Consider the following 22,593-nt stretch of genomic DNA (forward strand, 5'->3'; position numbering starts at 1 on the left):
ATATTTCAGTGTTCAGGGGAGGTTTCGTTGATAATGTCTGAGTAGAAACCAGAGGGAACTAAGGGAGCAAGCCACATGATTATCTAGGGAAGAATTTCAGACCAGGAACAGCAAGTGCAAAGGTCCTGAGGCAGGCCTGGGCCTGGCCTGGCTTAGGCACTTGGAGGTTGATGCTGCTGCAGTGGCTAGGCAAAGGGGAGACCAGCAGAGGAGGTCCAACAAAGATGAGTGACCCGAAGCTACAGGGGCTGCTTCAAGAATTGCAGCTTGTCCTCCTAGGGAGAAGGAAATGACTGGAACGTTTTATGCGGGAAAAAAAGTATGTTTTGTATTTTGAAAGAATCCAACTGGTGTCTACAAGCAGGCAAGGATGGCTACTGGAATAACGCAGGCACGAGAAGCTGAAAGTGGTCAGATTCGGGCTGTGTTCTGAAAGTACGGACAATGCCGTGGAATTATGAGTGAGAAACCCAAGGATTAATAAATTCCCTGCGGCCGACATGGGAGAGACCACTGACAGAGGGTCTGGACAGGGAATGGGAACGCGAGCTGCAGCTTTGAACATGCATCTGTATTACAATGTGTTAAGGAATAGCCTCTCAAAGGTATGATTATCAAATAAAAGAATGTAAATTATTTAAACGCTCGTATTTCCAGGCTGCTCTCTAAAAGACTGGATCCGTTTATAACGAGAACAGCAAAAGGGTGTACTTCTGTCTTTCCCACATATCCCCATCTATTTTCAGTGTTTAAGGGGGCTACCTGAAACATGGGCTGCACCAAAAGGACTTGGCGCCTCAAATCCACGTACTTATTAAATCGCTGGGAGGCCGGGTCCTTTCGCCTAGAACGACTTTAGACACCGTCTGGCCAGGTGGAGCTTGCTGCAGCAGGAGCAGCGCCGGTTCACACTCGGGCAGACCTGGGTCTCCCGTACCAGCTGTGTGACCCTACGCATCGCTAAGCCCGCCGAGCCGCCATCCTCAGACCTGGCGGTAGACCGTCTCTTCCTTCCATCCACGACCCCCGATTTTAATGAGGATAAGATGGGCCCGAGTGGAGCAAAGTGAGGGGCAAGTAAACAAGTTAAAATACTGCAGTATGTCTGATGGGATCTGAAAAGGACTAACCAAAGGTAGTTTCAGGAAGAAACATTTAAGGGATCTTCAGGAGAGGCAGGACTTGGTAGCCGGCTGGACAGACAGACAGGAGTCTGGGGCAACGCCCGGGTGTGGCCGATGGTACCAGTCAGGGAACAAAGGCAGAGAGAACGGTGAAGCGCTCTGGAGTTTGCTTCACTTACTCCCCCAACTGCCTGCCGGTCGCTTCGCGGGAGTATCTTAAAGCCAGACTTCCACCCATCCCTCCTTAGAGATGTCTCACAGACAGACTTTCGTTAACATCGCTACAGTAACATCACACAGCCAACAAAATTAACAATCCCTTCGGAATTTTCATAGTGAGGATCCTACTGCCTCTCCAGCTACACTCCGTTTATGACCCTCCTCCCCCCAACCGGAGACCGGTTTGTGTCTTTCTGTCCCCATCCTCCCAGGAGCTGATTTTTTATTTATTTTTTTTAAGATTTTTTATTTATTCATGAGAGACAGAGAGAGTGAGAGAGAGAGAGAGAGAGAGAGGGAGGGAGGCAGAGGGAGAAGCAGGCTCCCGCCGAGCAGGGAGCCCGATGCGGGACTCGATCCCAGGACCCTGGGATCATGACCTGAGCCGAAGGCAGACGCTTAACCATCTGAGCCACCCAGGCGCCCCCAGGAGCTGATTTTTTAAACTTTGAAGTTGTCATAATCCATTTTCTTCGCTCTTTCCTCCATTCTTGTACCTACAGCTCTATTAGTTACACACGACAGTTACGTGTGCATTACACGCATCCCGTGGGTCACATCGTGGTGACCGCGTGTAAAGGTACATCTCTGCCCCTCTGCATTCCCAGGCTGCTCCCCTGGACTCAGCCCTCGCAAGAAGAACCTCTCAAAATCACCTCTCCTATTCTACTTTCTTTCTGCTCTGCCCCCTCCCACCCAATTCAGACCACCTGCTACTGCTCTGCCAGGTAAGTCTACGGAAACCCCTGCTCTCATCATGTGTGAAATACCCCACCAGCTTTCCCAGAGGATCTCTCCAGCTATGCTAGCCTCCAAATACACCAGCCCTCTCCCCGCTCTCTCTCCTCTCATTCCCCAGGAGCATCTAAAATAGTCAAAAGAACTTTACTGAGGCATTTTTTTAAAAGCAAAACATTAAAACATAACAATGGTTACACCCAACAAAGTACAGATTTGACTTCTCAATGTCCTAAGTCATGTCCAGGGTTCTCAGCTGACCGTGGTAGCCCTCACTTTCCTCTTCCATCCCTTTGAGAAAGCTCAGCTTCAGGCTGGCCCTGCCTTCCGTGTCTTCTTCCAAATCGGAATATGGCCCACACTACACTGCTCTTCCACAAATGGGAGGGGTGTCTCTAATGCCTAACCTACAGTCTCCCAGCTCCCAGGTAGTCCTGCCCTTATATGCACTCCTTACCGTCACTAGTGCTGGCCCAGACAGTTAGGGTTCTGTGGGTGCAACAGAAACCCATTCCAGCTAAACTCAGGCAAAAAGGGACTTCAGTGAAGAACCATCAGAAGCTCATGGAACTGGGCGCCTGGGTGGCTCAGTTGGTTGGGCAACTGCCTTCGGCTCAGGTCATGATCCTGGAGTCCTGGGATCGAGTCCTGCATCGGGCTCCCTGCTCAGCGGGGAGCCTGCTGCTCCCTCTAACCCTCCCCTCTCATGTACTCTCTCTCTCTCTCATTGTCACTCAAAATAAAAATAAATCTTACAAAAAAAAAAAAAAAAAGCAGCCATGGAATTAACTGCAAGCCAGAGAAAAGGACTTGGAAAGAGCCAGAAACCAAGGCAGGAGGGCGCCTGCGTGGTTCAGTCCTTAAGCGTCTGCCTTCGGCTCAGGTCATGGTCCCAGGGTCCTGGGAGCGAGCCCCGCATCGGGCTCCCTGCTCAGTGGGGAGCCTGCTTCTCCCTCTCCCTCTCCCCCTGCTTGTGTTTTCTCTCTCGCTCTCTCTGTTAAATAAAAATTTAAAAATCTTAAAAAAAAAAAAAAAAAAAGAGGCAGGAATAGGGGCCATAACAGCCCCAGAGCAAACGACCTGGGTGGATGGAATGCAACTGCAAACAGTATTAGCATCTTTGTCCCTCTGCTCAATATTCATATCCACGGAGAGAACATCTAGTTGGCCAAGCTTGGACCGTGCATGCACTTGGCTGGGGAAGGTGTAGTAATGGACTGCAGATCCACCAATCTGGACCCAGTGGGAAAGAGGTCAGGGGCTGTTAAGGAGGAAAAATAGACATTTGCTGAGAGCAAGTGTCCAATACCATGTCCCTGCTAGTCTCGCTCTTGTCCCTAACCCAATTCTCTCTACACAGCCTTGGGGCCCATGCTCAGCAGCTGGATGTCCAGGCTGACCCTTATTTTCAGTGACTTGACTCCTTTGCTGACTAGTCCAGGCTAATTTCTGGGACAAGCTTGAATGTTGCTCTAATCAGAACAGTTTTCCAGTTTATATATATATTTTTAAAGATTTTTATTTATTTATTTGACAGAGAGAGATACAGCGGGAGAGGGAACACAAGCAGGGGGAGTGGCAGAGGGAGAAGCAGGCTTCCCACTGAGCAGAGAGCCCGATGCGGGGCTCGATCCCAGGACCCTGGGATCACGACCTGAGCCGAAGGCAGACGCCCAGCCTGAGCTGCCCGGCACCCCAGTTTTCCAGCTTAAATGTGCAGCAACCACCAAACACCCAGGGGCTACCCCTCCAAGCTCCTCACTGGCTACAGCCATGAGTCTCAAATTTCCTGTGCCAAGAAAAGCCTGAGAAGCTTGTTAAAAATGTGGTCTGTCTACCTCCATCCCCAGAAATTCTGACTCCGCGGCTCTGCGGTGGAGCCCAGTAGACCTGCATTTTTAACAAGTGTCACAGATAGCTGCAATGCAGCTAGAATGTGGTCTACACTCGAGAGCCTGGCCTGTCACTGGCTTCCAAACCTCGCTGGCTGGATACAGATTTCTTAGGCTCTCCTCCTGGACGTTTAGATCCAGGCAGCTGAGTCTGTACCGCAGTGACTACACTCAACGGGCAGGCCCAGGTGATTTGGACATGGTATTAAAAACCACATGTGCAGAAACATCCCATCTACTCAAGTTGGCAGCAGAAATCTTGGGGCCCCAAGCTGACTTCCAACCCTCTGCTCCCGCACGGTGTGCTCACTCCACACGCCCCACGAACTGACTGTCCATCTCTCCCTTTGGAAGCCCCTCCAGCTCCCACCCCTGCTCGACTGTTCTCCACTGGGCACGTCAGGTCCGCTCATCTTTCACACCCAGTCACCTCTGTACCTTCTTTAACCCACACCATCTCCAGTCCAGGCTGCGTGTCGCCGCTCTCACTTGGCACTAAATTATAAACTCCAAGTACCCCCACTTAACTCTTGGGCAATGCTGGTTTTGCTTCCCACCTAGATTATCAGTGCTTTGAGAATAAACAACAACTTTTATGCTTTTTTTCTATTCTCTGGGTGACCTGGTGTGGCTACCTAATATTTAATGGTTACTATCTCAAACCTCTCCTGAAGGCAACTGCACTCAAAATGAATTCCCTCTAGTCAGTCACTTAATGTGGAGTTTCTGGCCTAACATTCAGATACTGAAAACTGCTAACCTAATGGAGAACTAACTGCCTTATGTCAGGCTGAGCCACATGAAATTTCTGGCATTCTATTTTTTCAAATATTTTGATATTTTCAACACACAACAACGGCCATTTCATGTGGCTTAACCAAATATATCCAAGTCACTGTGGCAAACACAATGTCTGCCCAGTTGCGTCTGCTAAAAAAGCAGAATTGTGTGGTGATGTGTGGCGGTCAACCCCCCTGGCCATCCTCAGGCCACATGAGTTACACAAATTACCCAGAATATGGAGAAGAGTATCACAGATCTGAGCTGGTTCTAACTAAATATCAACAAAGACGAAGTTCTCATTCTTGCCCTGAAATTTCCTTTGGATTCTCTACTTGCAAATGATCCGAACTCCATCTGGGAAGGCAGGAAATGAGTGCTGGGCTGGAACCATGTAGTAAAGGGAAGAGCTTGCAAACAAGGGGCCGAGGGGGAGACTGGGGTTTCTCCTCCAGGCAGTGAGAGGGGTGGCCTATATAAGGGGTGCAGGCTCCTAACTCCCCATGGAATACATAAAACATATAACATACCTCCATACCCACGTCTACTCGGGCTATTAGCAGATTACGGAAAAGGGGTTGAGTAAGGAATTGACTCATTTTAATTTTCTAGAATAGCTGACAAGTACCAAGACTTTAGTCTCTGGGTTTCCCCCAAGGAAACAATCTGGACTGGACCCTGTATGTTCAACACCAGGGTCTGATTGGAGACTGTTTACAACGCACTCTGGTGATTAAGCTTCCAACGTTATGTGTATTTATCTCGGGGCTTCGACAAGTAAACCCTGATGGTTGCCCACACTCACGTCCCGTGATGGGATACGACTGTGAGCCAGGACGTTCACAGTGTTTTAAAGGTAACGCCAGGGAAGTGGGCACAGCGAATGTATGAATCCACACTGGAGCCAGACTGCCTGGCTTGAGGGCGGCTCTACCACTTCTGAGCTGGGTGATCTTGGGCAAAGCCTCTCGTTCCTTCTACGAATGTTTGTGGGGCATCAGCTACTCCCACATGCCAGCCTGGGCGCTGGGGATTAAGTGAAGAACAAGGTTGTCATGTTACTGACGGACAGACCCCGACATCCAGTCCCTCATCTGGAAAGCCAGCAGCAGCAAGCGTACCCGCTGCAGGAGACTGTTGAATCAGAGAAAGTGACCCATGTAAAGCCCTTAGAACAACCTCTACCATCTGCTCAGCAAGCATTAGATGCTCCCACTGCCACAGCGCCAGCACCATCATGCTGGTAAACTAAACTCCATCATGTCATCACCAAAACCATCTAAGATCAAAATAAACCTCCCGATGGGGCCTCTGCCTTACCCAAAAAACTGTTTAAGAAACTCAGTGAGAAAATGGAACACTACGAGGACTGTTACAGAAAGACAGAAAAATATTTCTCACAAAATGTTAAATAAAATGTTTCTAGAAGATTCTATCATTAACAGCAGCAGCAGCACACACTGTATACAGCACTTACTATATATCAGGCACTGCTTTGAGCTCTTCATTTTTATAAATAAGCAAATAATCCCCAAGCCCTGGAGGTATGTGACATCACTCTCCTTTTTTACAATGGATGAAACTGGGACACAGAGATGTTCAGTCATTTGCCCAAGGCCATCCAGCCAGTAGTTGGCCTAGGCAAGACTCAAACCCAGGCTGGGGTCTGTGTTCCTGACGTACCTGCCAGCTATGGCCTCAGGGGGGCAGCGTTCTGAGCTGCGGCTGGACGGGTGCCAGGGCAAGAGAGGAGGGAGGGAGGCCCCCCAGCTGCCCCCCCCCCCCAGGGCAGGGGGACCAGGGCTGTGCTTTAGTAAGAGCATTTGCCCAGCAATTTCATGCCCAGGTGTCCACCCACACACACCGAAAACCTACGTCCACACGGAGACTTGTATGCTGATGTTCACTTCAGCATGATTCATAATCGCCGCAAAGTGGAAACCATCTTAATGCGTGTTAGCTGATGAACAGATAAATGGGAAATGTGGTATGTCCACACGATGGGATATTATTCAGCAATAAAAAGGAAGGAAGGACGGATGCATGCGACTACTGAAGCATGGGTGAAGCTTCAAATTACCACGTGAGGCGAAAGACACTCGTCACTACAAATCCAGAATAAGCACATCCATGAGACAGGAACTAGGTTGTCAAAAGGGTGGGGGATGTGGGGAGTGGCTGCTAATGGTGCAAGGGTTTCTTTGAGGGTGATGAAAATGTTCTGGAATCAGACAGTGGTTGACGGCTGCACAATCCTGTGCATATACTCAAGCCCTGTGAACTGTATACTTCGCTGCTTGTGTGGATTTTCTGCTGTGTGGATTTTATTTTTTAAAAAGATTATAAGAATAATTGGTCCCCCATGAAAATCTCCAGAAGGAAAGGACCGATTTACCTGTCTACTAGGGCAAATACAATCACGTTACCACTATGACTTGGCTCTCAACTGCTTCTCTTCATAGTTTTTTAAATCTCAATGTTAACTTTTGCACATCAATAAAAAACAGCTGGGAACTCCTAAAAACATACAACTTTAAAATAAGTATTATTTCATTCACGACAATACATTAGGTTTTGATAAATGCTGCAATAACATTCAATCCAACGAGAAAGAAAAAATAGATGACATTTTATTAATAGGACTTTTCCCTCAAAGTGTATTTCACTTCCTGCTTCTGTTGCAGCTTCCTGCAGTGCCCACCAGGGCCTCATCATGGCAAAGAGCCACCCTGCCTCTGACACATGCTGACAGATGGGGTCACTGCTCTGTGTCCCAGCTTCCTTTCCTTCAAATGGGGATGGCAGAAAGCACTTGCGTTTGCTTTTGTTTCATTTGTGGGCAAAGACTTAGACAAGAACCCGAGGTAAGTCCTGTCTTGCGGCCCAGAACTCACTATTCAGTCTGACTGTTGATACGGAAAAGAAGGAACACGACATCTAAAACGGGAGAAAGTGATGGTGGGGGTGCTGGTCAACAGGAAGGTTGGGTCCAGGACCACAAAATGACTAAAAGCTTAGGACATAAGAGAAATCTCAGCTATACTGAATTTAACATTCTAACTTTTACGTCGACATGAAACAAAGATGGCTTCTTTTTTCCGGCTTCTCACTTGAGAACACAGTGTCTGGACTTCAAGATACTGGCATATCCCCCAAATCTGTCCAATGCTAGCGGGTGATCGTTCCGGGGTGAACGTGGTTTGAACTTCTTCATGTTAAGGGGGTGTCTGAAATTGAGAACCAGACAGATCCATCTACTCTGACCCGAAACATGAGGGGAATTTTTGAAGTATGTCCATATTCAAGCGGAGGTCAAAGGAGCCCAATCGGAGGAACCATGGACTGAGACAGTGATAACCGGGACTGAACAAAAGTTCTTTTGAAAAGGACTATTTTGAAGACTGCGATTCTGACTTTGGAGGAGCTAAGGTGACTGGGAGTGGAAGGAATCACATGTAAATTCCTTACGTAAAAATGTATTGACTTTAAAAAGAAAGAAACAAACCGGGGATGATGACAGGAAGCATACTTACGTCCTAAGACTGTGGAGGACTACATACAAATTTGTATTTGTAAAGCACCTAGAACAGTGCCTGCAAGCTTGCAAAGGCTCTCTATACACGTCCCGTATTATTAGTGAGGCAGCAGGAGGGTGCTCTGCACACAACAGGTCTGCAGCGGATACTCCACAGAGACCCAAGGGAGTGAGTCTAGAACTCCTGAGTGCAGTCACCCCTTAAAATGCATGAAAGGTGTAAGTCCACTCCAAAACATAAGCTGATTTACACAGCACTAAATATCCCACTCCCGAGGAAGAAATGGACATAGTAACCATTTGGTACACATGGGATGTCTGTGTGTATATATGTATACCTAGGTAGTTACAGAGAAAACCAACATGTAATGCTAAAATGGTTTGAAATCTAGGGAAAACAAAATGAACAAACCACCTCAGCTGACAAACACTAATGTGTGCTCACGGCACAGAGCGCTTCCTCTTCTGTCCATCCAACTGGGTTTCTCTGTAAAAACCAATAAACAAGTAAAACTAACTGACTCGAGGAGCGCAAACTGGTGCTCAGGTTACGCTCCTGAAAATGGGATGTGGCACTCGAACAGAATACGAAGAACACAGTCATTGTAAAAATAGCTCTTCAGAAACAACCGCACACTCATTTTCCTCAATGTACCACAGTAAAATTAATGTACGATAGAATCTGTATGAGTTCACTCAATTGTCCACATCTGTCCCTAGACAAAGAGAACACCTTCTTTAATATGAGAAACTGGGTTTGGGAAAAATATCCTGCAAAAACTACTCTTTACAAAAATTACCGTCACGATGTCAGTTTTGACTCTGAGGCAAACCAAGGGTGAAGCAGCACTCTCCCCCCCAGCTAAGGAAGCTACTATGGTCACTGTGTAAAAGCACAGTTCTGATCTGGAAAGTGCTATTAAATGTTACAAAGCAGAAAAGCTCCAAAGCAATCCCAGAGATTTGTCTCTTATAAATACTTAGGTTACAAGCTTATGAAGCAACCCATGTTAAAAATTTATTAAAAGTAAAAATCGAAGCCAAAAGGATTCCTCTATAAACACGGCTCCATTTTCTCAGCTCAGTCTTTCCCATTACCTGAAATCTGGGCCATGCAAGGGCAGCCTCGAGCCACACGAACCAGCAGCACCAGCAGCACCAGGGAACAGGTCAGAAAGGCAGAATCGCAGGTCCTCCCTGACCTGCTGTACCCGAATCCGCATTTTTAACATGATCCTCAGGTGCTCTGTGTGCACGCTAGTCTGAGATACACTGGTCTAGGTGTTCTCTATCTGGTCACACCGAGGAATACAATGATGCAATAAATATTTTGCTTTTCAGCAAGGACAGGTTTTTTCTTTCCAGTTACTCTATTAAAATTAAAAGGAAAAAATGTCATACACAGAAGCCACAGACACCTCTTAACTATTAAGACATTTTCAGAAAGGCTCAGAAATAATCTAAATGGGATATGTGAAATGCTTTGCATCCAGTCCTCATTTATCAACAGTAAGATAAAAGCCACGTTCATACCTGCGAATCGCAGAGGTGCGTCTTTATCCAGGGCAATCAGAGGAGGGTCAAGAAGCACTGCATTATCGTTTTCTGTGATTATGCCATGATAGGTGGGCTCGAGCCATGGTTTGTGCTTGTTAACTATGTTTAAAAAGAGAAAAAGAAGAAAGGGAATAGACCAGGTCAGAATTATTAAACTCCACTGCTTCTAAAGACACACATCTATTACTAAAATAACAAAACACTCATTAGTCTGGAAGGCAACACTTGTAATTTTTTTAAAGATTTTATTTATTTATTTGAGAGAGAGAGAGAGAGAGAGAGAGAGAGCGCACGAGCAGGGGGGAGGGGCAGAGGGAGAAGGAGAAGCAAAATTCCTACTGAGCAGGGAGCCCGACGTGGGGCTCAATCCCAGGACTGACCTGAGCTGAGGCAGATGTTTAACCAACTGAGCCACCCAGACACCCCAACACTTGTATTTTTTGTTGAAAAGTTTGGCATCAAGACCCTAATGGGATGAAATTCTGAATTCCAGAGTAAGTAATATAGAAACTGAGTCTAGGGAGCAACCGGAATTAAGAAATAAACTACTCTAGAAATTAAAAGACTGATGGCTATAGACAAACTGTTTTTAAGCTATCACAGGAAAGTTACAAAGAAAAATATACTATCACTTCTTTATGGCAATAATAATACAGTATTACCTATTTAAAACTAGCATTACAAATAAAAATATAAAAGAAAACTTATGAATATAAAATTACAGAGTGTAGGGGCACCTGGGAGGCTCAGTCGTTGGGCGTCTGCCTTCGGCTCAGGTCATGATCCCAGGGTCCTGGGATCGAGCCCCGCACTGGGCTCCCTGCTCTGCGGGAAGCTTGCTTCTCCCTCTCCCACTCCCCCTGCTTGTGTTCCCTCTCTCGCTCTTGCTGTGTCTCTCTCTGTGTCAAATAAATAAATAAAATCTTAAAAAAAAAATTAGAGAGTATAAATAAAACTAAACGCAAATTTCTGAAAACCTTGACTGAAAACAGTGTTTACAAATAACCCAGTTTGAGGGTCAGGCCGTGTTAAGGTCAGATTCCAGCTCCCTCCTATTACTGGCTGCGTGACCTTTAGCACATAACCGGCCTCTTAATTTCAAGTCTCCTCATCTGCACACCAGGGACATGCGCACAACCCCCAAGGCTGGGGCAGATCACTGGAGAAGCGACCTGTGTCCTTCTTGGTTGGGCACTGGCACGGATGCTCTTGTTCCTAAGGTAAAAACAGCCATCCTGGCGGTCTGCTCTCGCGGTGAAATCCAAGTTTTCATTCCATTTGTTTTGCCTGGGGCTTGGCCCATGCGAGACCTCCTCCTGCTCAGAGCCAGGGCCCTCTCTGAGTCCCCATTTCCCCCAGCACGGTCTGGGCGGCCCAAACCTTTTCATTTCTTTTTACCTTCACCTTATGAGTGCTCACATTACAACCTCGGCGTGTGTATTGACCGCGGGAGGCTGGCCCCAGCTGAGCCGATCTAAGTAGAAGGAATGGTATGAAGAAGCTCTATTTCCAAGTAGATGGTGCCTATTTGTTGAATGAACGACCCGATTCTTTCCCGCAAGTCCATCTTCAGAAGGAGCTAAAACTAAGATTCAGTGTTTAGCCACGATGTGATACTAACAACCACCACAATGTGTTTGCTGTCACGTGATGACCATCACGAGCCGCCAGGAGCCTGGGCTTCACGGGCATGTGCTCTGCGGCTCCCATGTGCCATTCTACACCAGCACGGAGGCGGGAAAGAAGCTACCGTCTCGCTGACTGATGGTGCATTTACCAGACATTTACCCTCACCTTTTTTTTTTTTAAGATATTTTTTATTTATTTATTTGACAGAGAGGTAGAGAGCACAAGTAGGCAGAGCAACAGGCAGAGGGAAAGCGAGAAGCAGGCTCTCTGCTGAGCGGGGAGCCCGATGCGGGGCTCGATCCCAGGACCCTGGGGTCATGACCTGAACCGAAGGCAGCCGCTTAACCGACTGAGCCACCCAGGTGCCCCTACACACACCTTTTCTAAACCAAGAGCAAACCCTGTCGTCTTCACTTTCAAAGTAAATCCAGACCCATGGGAGTTATTGGTTCATGGGTACAGAGTTTCAGTTTTGTGACATGGACACAGTTCTGGGATCGGCCACACAGCACCGTGAATGGATGTACTTAACACCGTGTGCACTTCCGATGGGAGGCTTTATGTATGCGTTACCACCATCAAAAAAAAAAAAAAATCCACACATAAAAATCAATCCAGACGGAGCCATTTCTCATCGTCCATGCTGCTCACCTGGACTATTTATAAAATCCAGGTAACCAACCTCATCCTTGCCCCCCTGCATGGCAGCCGGACGGACGCTTCTCCACCTCTGCTCTCAGAGCCCACGGACACCACATGTTCCTGAGGACCCTACGTGGCTTTCGTTCATGTGGGATCTATCTATTAACTGGCGACCTAATCAGCATTTACTGCACTGGGAATCAAAATCAAGAAATATTTTATTATTTATCAATTCATTTTTAAAAACAGTATGTCTATTACATGTTAACATAAGTAACATTTTCGTGGAAGTAACTATACTTTTTAAAACAGAGCTTACGAAGAAGAGCGGCGACGTGTCACATGTTTGCAAGTCTTTCTACAGTCTGCAGAGTCCTGCTTCTCCCGCAGCCTGCAGGCCGCTCTGTCACATGTCACGCGGCCCCTAGAGAGCTCCAGCAGGAACGTGAGAGACGAGGAAAAAGGCAAGCGACGTCTTAACATAATTAAAACAGCTCTGACCTCTTCCAACCCGACAGGGTCTCAGGGGCACTCATCACCTCACTCGGGTCTCCGTTCAAACGTTCCCTCCTCCAGCTACAGCACCTTCCACTCTGGTCCCCACGTCCGCTTTTCCTTTTCTTTGGCTGCTCGTCGCCACACCGTCAGGGAGAGGGCAGCGGTGCGAGCTGGGGGCGTCGGGGCAGGCTACATGGCTTCCTCAGTGGGCCTCAGTTTCCCCACCCATAACTGAGGATGGCAATAGTACCCAGCTGATGAGTTGTTCGGTGAAAGGCTTAGGACAGAGTCTAGCGCTCAGTAAATGCCATTAGGTGTCGCTGTGACTTCTCCTCCATTCAAACGTGAACTAAACCTCTTGTTCTCTGGTAATTCCCAGCACCTAGCACTGTGCCATTCATTACCCAGTTGCCAAGACTCCCATCCTCCCCAGACAGCTCGTTAAACCATCTAGGACGGAGGCTGGAACACTGCCTGCAGTTACACAGACAATACTGAGAAACAGGCCACCTGAAAGGAAGTAGTGCAAAGCCCTCTGTTTTTTGTCACTAATCTCATTTTATTTATTTTTTAAAAAGATTTTATTTATTTGTTTGCAGAGAGAGACACAGTGAGAGAGGGAACACAAGCAGAGGGGAGTGGGAGAGGGAGAAGCAGACTCCCCGCCGAGCAGGGAGCCCGATGGCGGGGCTTGATCCCAGGACCCTGGGATCATGACCTCTGCCTTCGGCTCAGAGCCACCCAGGCGCCCCACTAATCTCATTTTAAAACACAGAAAATGTGAGTTCGACTTACTATTAACAATGCACCATTAATAGCAGTATTTGGTTCCAATTTGTTTTCATACTAAAGGTTTTATTAATAAAGTTATAAGCGCGGCAAATAAAGCTGAAGATTATTCCAGTGTGCAAGTCCATAAAAGTCCTGACACGTAAGCCAAATGACTGTGTTCAGCCCCCTAGGAATGTGGAAATGCCAGGCAGAGCACACCGCAGGAAGCCTGTGATGGGTAGGAGCACAGTGTGTGCCCTTCTGCTACTCTCACGGGAAGACCCGTAGTGGGGCACCCGGCTGGCTCAGTCGGTGGAGCATGTGACTCTTGATCTCGGGGTTGGGAGTTCGAGCCCCATGCTGGGTGTGGAGATTACTTAAAGATAAAATCTTAAAGAAAAAAAAAAGAAAAGAAAGGAAGAAAAAAGAAAGGCCCATAGCTGAAAATGGCTAATGGTTCAAAGCAAAAATAATTGTATAGCTATATTCCCAGTTCCTAATTTTTTGTAATTCAGAATTTATAAATTGCTCCTTTCAGCTGGCAGTAGAATGAAGAGATTCGGCCAGTTCCAAGGACTGAACTTTTAAATATTTAATAAATGATATTTTTAATATTTCATCACATTCAATTGGCCTTATCAAATATTTATAGAAACAAGTGAATAATATTTCTGTAATCTTCCCCCCCCCCAAAAATCACAAATAAAGGAACATGTCACCCATGTTGAGAGTCTTCACCTGATTCGTTTCACCACATTCTAGGTCATTAAAAAGCCAATTCAATTTTTAACTGAAATCACGGAACAGCAAGACTGGCAATCAGACCTCCCGTACTTAAGTTCCACCTGGGGACATGCCTAGGACTTTAGGACAGGGCTGGTTTTGTGGTTGTGGGAGATTTTTTTTTTTTGGAGATTTATTTATTTACTTGAGAGAGAGCGTGAGTGGAGGGAGGGGCAGAGGGAGAGGGAGAGGGAGAAGCCCAAGCAGACTCCCGGCTGGGTGGACACAGTGCGTGATCTCACAACCCTGAGATCACAACCTGAGCCAAAATCAAGAAGAATCAGAAGCTTAACCAACTGAGCCCCCCAGGCACCCTGTGATAGATTTTAATCATTAGAAATTGCCATCAATTTAAAAATCAAGAGGAAAAGAACGCCAACAGTCAATCTCAGGGTTAACTTCAAATATATTACTTAGGCCTCCCTAGTACATCCCAACTCTATGGGCTGAGGAGAGGCTGGTCCCCATCCAGGCTGCACAAGTCACCCACCCTTGGTGAGGTGGTTCTGGAGCCACCTCTGTGGCCTTGACTTCAACCCAGCACCAAGCAGTTCCCCTCTGACTTCTTCCTTCTACTATAAAAAGACATCCGCTGTTTTCGAAAGAGAACTTAATGTGTGCCCCTTCTCGTTCCCAGAAACCCAGGCTGGTCACACTGGACCAAGAATGACATAATAAATAATAACAGCTGGATGTCTTAAGAGACCACCAGCATTTCACAGCAAATCCTAGATGGTGTTATGTTTTGTTTGCAGAATCAGCTTTAAATCTCGGGCCGTAAGAATCTGCCATTAAGGAACGCTACCACTAGATGGCGACAGGTACCACTGATCGGCTTGGATGAAACACTCCAGCCCTTGCCTCAGGGAAGGAGGGGAAGGGAAGGAGGGGAATGTAATCTTGAGTCACCGGACCCTCCTCTCAAGACGATCTGCACAGAAAAGTGTCCTGTGCTATGTAAATATAAAATCTCCAGCTGATTCTTTTTCACCTCAAAGAAACATTTAGAATAAGTAACAGTCCCAAAATCAAAATGTAAAAAGGCACACACATTCTCACAGGCTCTCTTTGGGACAGTCCTCAGTCCGATAAATTCTTATTTAAATCAGACCGTCCCTCGTCATTCAAGCCAGCTTAATGTCAAAGGTCCTTTCAGCTTCACATCCCACTGACTTTGATTTTGTCCCAAGAGATCCTTCCTGAATATCTACCATACATAAGCACGCTGCAAGGTGCGGGGCTTTGGGGAATCAAATCACAGGCTCGCTGAGGACACAAACATTATCAACAGCCATCTACAATATTCCAAAATGGCGTGGCTATAATTAAAGGGCTATACAGTGTGGTAAAAAAACTACAGAAGGAGACTCACCCAGTGTTGGGAACTTCATCAGCCAGCAGAGACCGGCATGACCTAGGAGCCATCATCTCAAATGTGGCCCTGCCCCGTACCAGAGGAAAAGGTGTCATGGGAGCGACACCTTCCACCCAGAGGGCACACATGGCTCCTCGCTCATTCAGCCAGAGCTAATTACATGGCCCCACCCAAACCCACCAGGGTGGAGAAGTGCCATGCTACCATGTGTCTGGAAGAAGGGCTGGAAATCCGAGATCAGCTCTAGGGTCCCTCAAAGTACAAGCGGAGATCTCCCAAGGACATCTTTGAAGGGATAACTGAGGCGTCCTGGGTGTGCGGGAGCATTTTAAACAGAATAAAAATGTGTATCAGGTCTGTGGCACATTCTGGGCCCAGCAAGACTGCTGAATGGACAGCTCTAAGAGTATAATGAGGTGCAGCTGGAGAGGGGCCTGACGGTGAGCATCCCCCTACACCAATGAGCTCTCTTCATTCTTTAGACAGCAAGATGCTGTTAAAAGTTTTAGACAGTGCAGTCTGGTGGAAAAGGCAGGAACTTTGGGATCGGACAGAATGTAGTTAAGTAAGTGAACTTTGTTTCTGACTCACTCTGTAACTAGGTGTGGATTCTTTAACCACCCCTTACCTATTTCTGCATTGTAAGTCAGGAATGGGACCACCTTCCACAACCTTGTTTGGCAGATTATAAATAACATCAGTGAAGAGCCCACTCTGTGCCTGCCACACAAGTGCTCAACAAATATTTGTGGGTAAATTAAGTATAAGCAAGAGCTAGATTGCAGAAATAACTGCGAGGGCAGAGCTAAGGAGACTCAGGAGGCATTCCCGTGATGACCTCCCTATCATCATCATCTGAAGTACAGCCCAGAGCTACAGGAAATCCCTACAGTCTCAAACCCTGTAGGGGCCTCACTTTGTTCCTTTTACTCTGGAAAGAAAGGACTTAAGGAGTATTATACACAGTAATATTGCTAAGTGTAAAACAAAAAGCCAACAAAAAAAGTGTTTTGTTTTTTTTTAGTGAAAGAGGAAACTTTAATTAACCAAAGTAACACTGCATGAAATTTACAAACAGTAGCTCCCCCTTTCAGCTGACACTGTTCTAGTAATGGTTTGGTTAACACAGCATCACTTTCCTCTGACTTTGTAAAATACATTTTTTATACTCAACTTTTTTTCTAAAATGGAACACTTCCAAAGAACCTCTACACAAAATCTGTAAGCAAAGGTTAAGGGCTTCATCACAATCCCAAATAAATTTAATACTAAAGTGTTGGGAAAACCTCTATCATGTAGCTCAGGGTCTCCCAATCATCCTGCACCAGATCATTCTCTGCGGCGGAGCTGTCCTGTGCTCTGCAAGATGTTTAGCCGCATTGCTGGTCTCCACCCACTAGACGCCAGGAGCACCGTCCCCAGTTGTGACGACCAAAATGTCTCCAGATGTTGCCAGTGTGCCCAGGGGGCAAACGCCCTCCCCAGATCCCTTGAGAACCACTGACATACCCACTTCCTTAAGGAAAACCGAAGTTTTCCACATTAAAATCATTTGTAGACTTCAAAATAGCCAACTTTACCATTTATACGTATTACAAGTTCATTTTCATTTATTTTTAAAGATTTTATTTATTTGGCAGAGAGAGACACAGCGAGAGAGGGAACACAAGCAGGGGGAGTGGGAGAGGGAGAAGCAGGCTTCCCGCGGAGCAGGGAGCCCAACGTGGGGCTCGGTCCCAGGACCCCAGGACCCTGAGATCGTGACCTGAGCCCGAAGCAGACACCTAATGACTGAGCCACCCAGGCGCCCCTGAAGTTCATTTTTAAAATAAGACCACATTTCTGTGTGAAATAAATCCTTAAATTAAGCCAACAATTAGTCTTTTGAGTGGTACAGCGAAAAGTTCCCTGTGTTGATTCACTCTTCACGGGACAAGCATTCCACGTGCTTCGCACACACGGCTACAGGAGCACTCGTGGTAAGCACTGCCATCTTACAGAAGGTAGGGATGCTGCCTGCCGGGAACGCCGGCTGGGCCCTCAAATCGGCCCTGGGTGACGGTGGGCACTGTGGGTCTGTGCTGGGCCGACTGAAGAGCTCCCCATGGTTCCATGTGGCTGGGAACATGGCCCACGGAGCAGGGCCGGGGGGGGGGGCGGTCACGAGATGAGACCAGAGAGGAAGCAGACGTGAAATGAAGAGGAGCCTTGATGCACAAGTTCAAACCTCACAGCCTGTGCAAAGTGGGGAGGCAGTGAAGGGGGAAGCAGGGAGAGACCTGATGCTGCGCCTGAGGGAAGATCTCTGCCTCACGGTGGAAGTGACAGGCGGGGCAAGAGTGGAGTCACTGAAACGGAGGTCAGCAAGACGACAGTTAAGGGGCTGAACCAAGGCGGGGGCTTAGTGTCTAGGCTTCTGCGGCACACGGCTGAGGGGGCAGCCATCCCGTCTGGGGCTGAAAGGTGAGGAGGGACAACAGACTAGGGAGAATCCAGGGAAAGGGGCTTCTTTATTCTTTCTTTTATTCATCCACCCGACCACCCACTCCACGCATCCATCCATCTGTCCACCCCCCATCCGTCCGTCCATCTGTCCATCCATCCATCCATCCAACCACCTACTCCACCCATCCGTCTGTCTGTCTACCCAGCTTTACTGAGCCCCAGGTAGTCTCCCCTGTGCTGAGACAATGGTGAATTAAACAGTCCCGGACCCTGTAGAGCTTATGTTATGGTTGATTAAAATACTAATTTTAAGCATATTCTGCAAAAGGATTCTTAGGGAGCAAAATCACACTTTCTTCAAAATCACACACATTTTGAAAGATTAAAGGGGGCCTTCTAAATCATTCCTTCAAATTCCAAGCCAAGATTTTTTAATTTATTTATTTTTAAAAGATTTTATTATTTATTTGACAGAGAGAGAGAGCGAGAGAGGGAACACAAGCAGGGGGAGCGGGAGAGGGAGAAGCAGGCTTCCCACCGAGCCGGGAGCCCGATGCGGGGCTCCATCCCAGGACCCCGGGATCATGACCTGAGCCGAAGGCAGACGCTTAACGACTGAGCCACCCAGGCGCCCCAAGGTTTTTTTTTAATTGTGGAGTCAAAAACAACATAAAATTAACCATCTTAACCATTTTAGGTGTACTGTTCAGCGGTTCTAGGAACATTCACACTGTTGTGCAGCCATCACCACCTTCCATCTCCAGAACTCTTTTCATCTCGCAAAACTGAAACTGTCCCCATTAAACACCAATTCTCCATCCCCCTTTCCCCCAGCCCCTGGTGACCATTCTACTTTCTGTCTCTATGAATTTGACTATACTCAGTATCCCCAGTAAGTGGGTATTTATGACTGGTTTATTTCACTTAGCATAATGTCCTGAAGGCTCATTCATATTATATATTGTGTCAGAATTTCCTTTCTCATTAAACTGAATACTATTCCATTTACCCTCATCCATCAATGGACACTTGGGTTGCTGCACCTTTCAGCTCTTGTGAATAACGCTGTCACGAATATGGGTGTACAAATATCTTCTCGAGATCCTGCTTTCAACTCTTTTGGGTCTACACCCAGAAGTGGACTTGCTGGATCCAAGTAATTCTATTTTTAATGTTTTGAGGAACCGCCATACTGTCTTCCATAGTGGCTGCACCATTTTGCGTTCCTACCACCAGTGCACGAGGGCTCCGGTTTCTCCACATCCTCGCCAATACTCATTCTTTTCTGTTTTTTTTTAAATTTTTATTTATTTATTTATTTGACAGAGAGACACAGCAAGAGAGGGAACACAAGCAGGGGGAGTGGGAGAGGGAGAAGCAGGCTTCCCGCTGAGCAGGGAGCCCGATGCGGGGCTCGATCCCAGGACCCCGGGACCATGACCTGAGCCGAAGGCAGACGCTCAACGACTGAGCCCCCCGGGCGCCCCTCTTTTCTGGTTTTTGATAGTAGCCATCCTAATGGGTGTGACCAAACAAGTTTTACATCGAAGAATTTTATCTTTTTATATGACATAAGATATAAAAGACAGAACAGAATAATGAATGACTCCACCACTACAATTAGCAACAAAGGGCCAATCTTGTTTGATTTCTACACCCTCATTCCCACCACCAATTTCAAATATTTTGAAACAAATCCCAAACTTCATACACTTCACCCCTCAATACTTCAACATACATCTCTAAAAGACAGTAACTATTTTTAAAACCGTAAGGGCATTATCATCTAAATAATTCACAATTACTTAATAGCATCAAATAGCCAGTCAGGATTCATATTTATCTGGATGTTTTGCTATAGCAAATGATTTAACCCAATATCTCTCTCTGACATATTTCATCATAAAGTCTACTGCTATGAAAGAAAAAACTTTAAACAATAATGCTTTTGTGGTTTCTACAACGTTCCCGACTTTTTTCACCAATAAGTATGTCTACTAATTAGGTTTTTCTGTAACTATTCTTTATCAGGTTGAGAGAGCGCCCCCCTACTCTTTACTTGCTGAGAATTTTTGTCATGAATGGGTATTGGATTTTGTCAAACGCTATTTCTGCTTTGATCGACATGATCAGGTGATTTTTCTTCTTTAACCTGTTGATATGGTGGATTATTGATTTTTTGAATACTGAAATAGCCTTGTGTACTTGGAATAAAGCCCATTTGGTCATGGTGTATAATTCTTTTTAGACATTGTTGGGTTTGCTCTGCTAATACTGTATTGAGGATTTTTTTTTTCAAACAGCTTTACTGAGATTGTCATTTTAAAAAGTATTTCAATAATAATGGGGCGCCTGGGTGGCTCAGTTGGTTAAGCATCTGCTTTCAGCTCAAGTCATGATCTCATGGGTCCTGGGATAAGCCCTGCTCAGTGGGGAGTCTGCTTCTCCCTCTGGCCCCCCCCCCCCCCCCCCCGCCTCGTTCACCGTCTCTCATGCATGCTCTCTCAAATAAATAAATAAAATCTTTTAAAAAATAGTATTTCAATAATATATTTCAATTCAGTTCTGTGTTGACCTGAAAATTCTACTGGCCTGAGGGGCGCCTGGCTGGCTGGGTCAGTGGAGCGTGTGACTCTTGATCTCGGGGTTGTAAATTCAAGTCCCATGTTAAGTATAGAGATTAAATAAAATCTTAAAAAAAAAATTCTACTGGCTTAAGTAATACCCAGTTTTGTATATTCAACATCAAATACAGCATGTACTCACTGATCATTGGCTACATTCTAGGCACTCTGTATGCTCAATTTTGCTTACCATTAAGACTAATTTTCTAAAAGAGATGTAGCTACACGATTAGGCAAGAGACAGCAACAGTCACAATGCTATTTTTGAGAAATCAGAGTGTGATGATCTCAAGTGTGATTTTAAAAATTAGGATAAAAAAAGTCAAGTGGAGGGCGCCTGGGTGGCTCAGACAGTTAAGCATCTGCCTTTGGCTCAGGTCATGATCCCAGGGTCCTGGGATGGAGTCCCACATCGGGCTCCCCCTGCTCAGCGGGAAGCCTGCTTCTCCCTCTGCTTCTGCCAGCAACTCCCCCTGCCTGTGCTCTCTCTATCTCTCTGTCAAATAAATAAATAAAATCTTAAAAAAAAAAAAAGTCAAGTGTAATAAATGTTTCTGATATTAAGTCTGGCTTAAATATAGCAACCCCAAATTCAAATAACTGGAGAACTGTTATGGAAGTAGCATGACCTCCTAAAGCAAAGTTCATAACATTTTCACGTTATGGACTCTTTTAAGAACCTACAGAAAGCCACAAAAACCCCTCCGAAGGAAAAAATGCAAACACAGAAAACACTAGGCAGGAGGTTTTAAGGGCTTCAGACTCCTGCTGAAATCAGTCCAGGTTAAGAATCACTATTCTAAAACATAGTGAAATATCTATTAATGACCCTAAGAAATCTAACATCTTCAAAATCAAATTGTAACACTATGTTTCTTTTATGCCTGCCCTTCCCAAATTTTACTTGTATTCTCTTCAGCAACAATATCTTTTTTTTTAAAAGATTTTATTTATTTATTTGAGAGAGAGAATGAGATAGAGAGAGAGAGCATGAAAGGGGGTAGGGTCCGAGGGAGAAGCAGACTCCCTGCTGAGCAGGGAGCCTGATGCGGGACTCGATCCCGGGACTCCAGGATCATGACCTGAGCCGAAGGCGTCACTTAACCAACTGAGCCACCCAGGTGCCCACTTCAGCAACAGTATCTTAACAGTTCACAGGAGACTTCCCCAAGTGCTACCCTGGGGAAAGAGACCAGGGAAGAGATACAAATAAGGTGTGATATTGGTGCCGCATTTCCAGAGGATGTATAGGCTAGTGACACAGAAGGGCTGAAAAGCAACAAAGAAGTTAATTTGAAGCTGAAATGACAGCATATGCTTTGAATAATGGTAAGAAATAAATAATAAAGACAAAAACATTATGCTTTTACTGAGAATAATAATTTTAAAAAATGAACTCCCAAGAGGGTTGCTTCCTTTTTTTGTTCCCCTAATTAGTTTTATAGATGGACATCTTTGTTACACTATTCAACAGGTTTCATAACTCAGCATTCTCACTTGACTGTTACGAGAAAGATGGAACAGAAGCCAGATAGATGGGTGGGTGGATGGATATACAGAGAGATGGACAGACAGACAATATAAGGGTTTCTTTCTTTAAACAAGTTCTGGGTATATTCTATAGAGGGGTCTGTGAAGCCCTGCTCTGTGTATGCACCCATCTAGAGCACAGAGTAACAATCTATCCTAAGCCAATCAAGAGCAGTTGGTATATTTTATTCACTGTTATCAGAAAAATGTGTATATTTTAAAGAAGTCTTTAATAAGTTTTTTGATGTTGGGGCGCCTGGGTGGCTCAGTTGGTTAAGCAACTGCCTTCGGCTCAGGTCATGATCCCAGAGTCCCGGGATCGAGTCCCACATCGGGCTCCCAGCTCAGCGGGGAGCCTGCTTCTCCCTCTGACCCTCTCCCCTCTCATGCTGTTTCTCTCTCTCTCTCTCTAATAAATAAATAAAAATCTTTTAAAAAATAAATTTTTTGA

General features: G+C 46.0%; 1 protein-coding gene and 1 non-coding gene across 5 annotated transcripts in view; one reads left to right on the top strand and one right to left on the bottom strand.

The window, feature by feature from the left end:
* Positions 1 to 22,593, bottom strand: part of CLSTN1 (calsyntenin 1) — a 77,674-nt gene that overhangs the window by 27,951 nt on the left and 27,130 nt on the right. For all 4 annotated transcript variants that reach the window (XM_027599017.2, XM_035727021.1, XM_035727019.1 and 1 more), the window contains exon 2: positions 9,822 to 9,944. In XM_027599017.2, the coding sequence (XP_027454818.2) occupies positions 9,822 to 9,944 (123 nt within the window). The remainder of the gene's footprint in view (positions 1 to 9,821; positions 9,945 to 22,593) is intronic.
* On the top strand, positions 7,561 to 7,686 carry LOC113917718. Its single transcript, XR_003518335.2, has one exon. It is a non-coding gene; the product is annotated as a small nucleolar RNA SNORA40 (small nucleolar RNA).

The sequence above is a fragment of the Zalophus californianus genome, chromosome 4 (genome assembly GCF_009762305.2).
Source record: "Zalophus californianus isolate mZalCal1 chromosome 4, mZalCal1.pri.v2, whole genome shotgun sequence".
Taxonomy (NCBI): Eukaryota; Metazoa; Chordata; class Mammalia; order Carnivora; family Otariidae; genus Zalophus; species Zalophus californianus.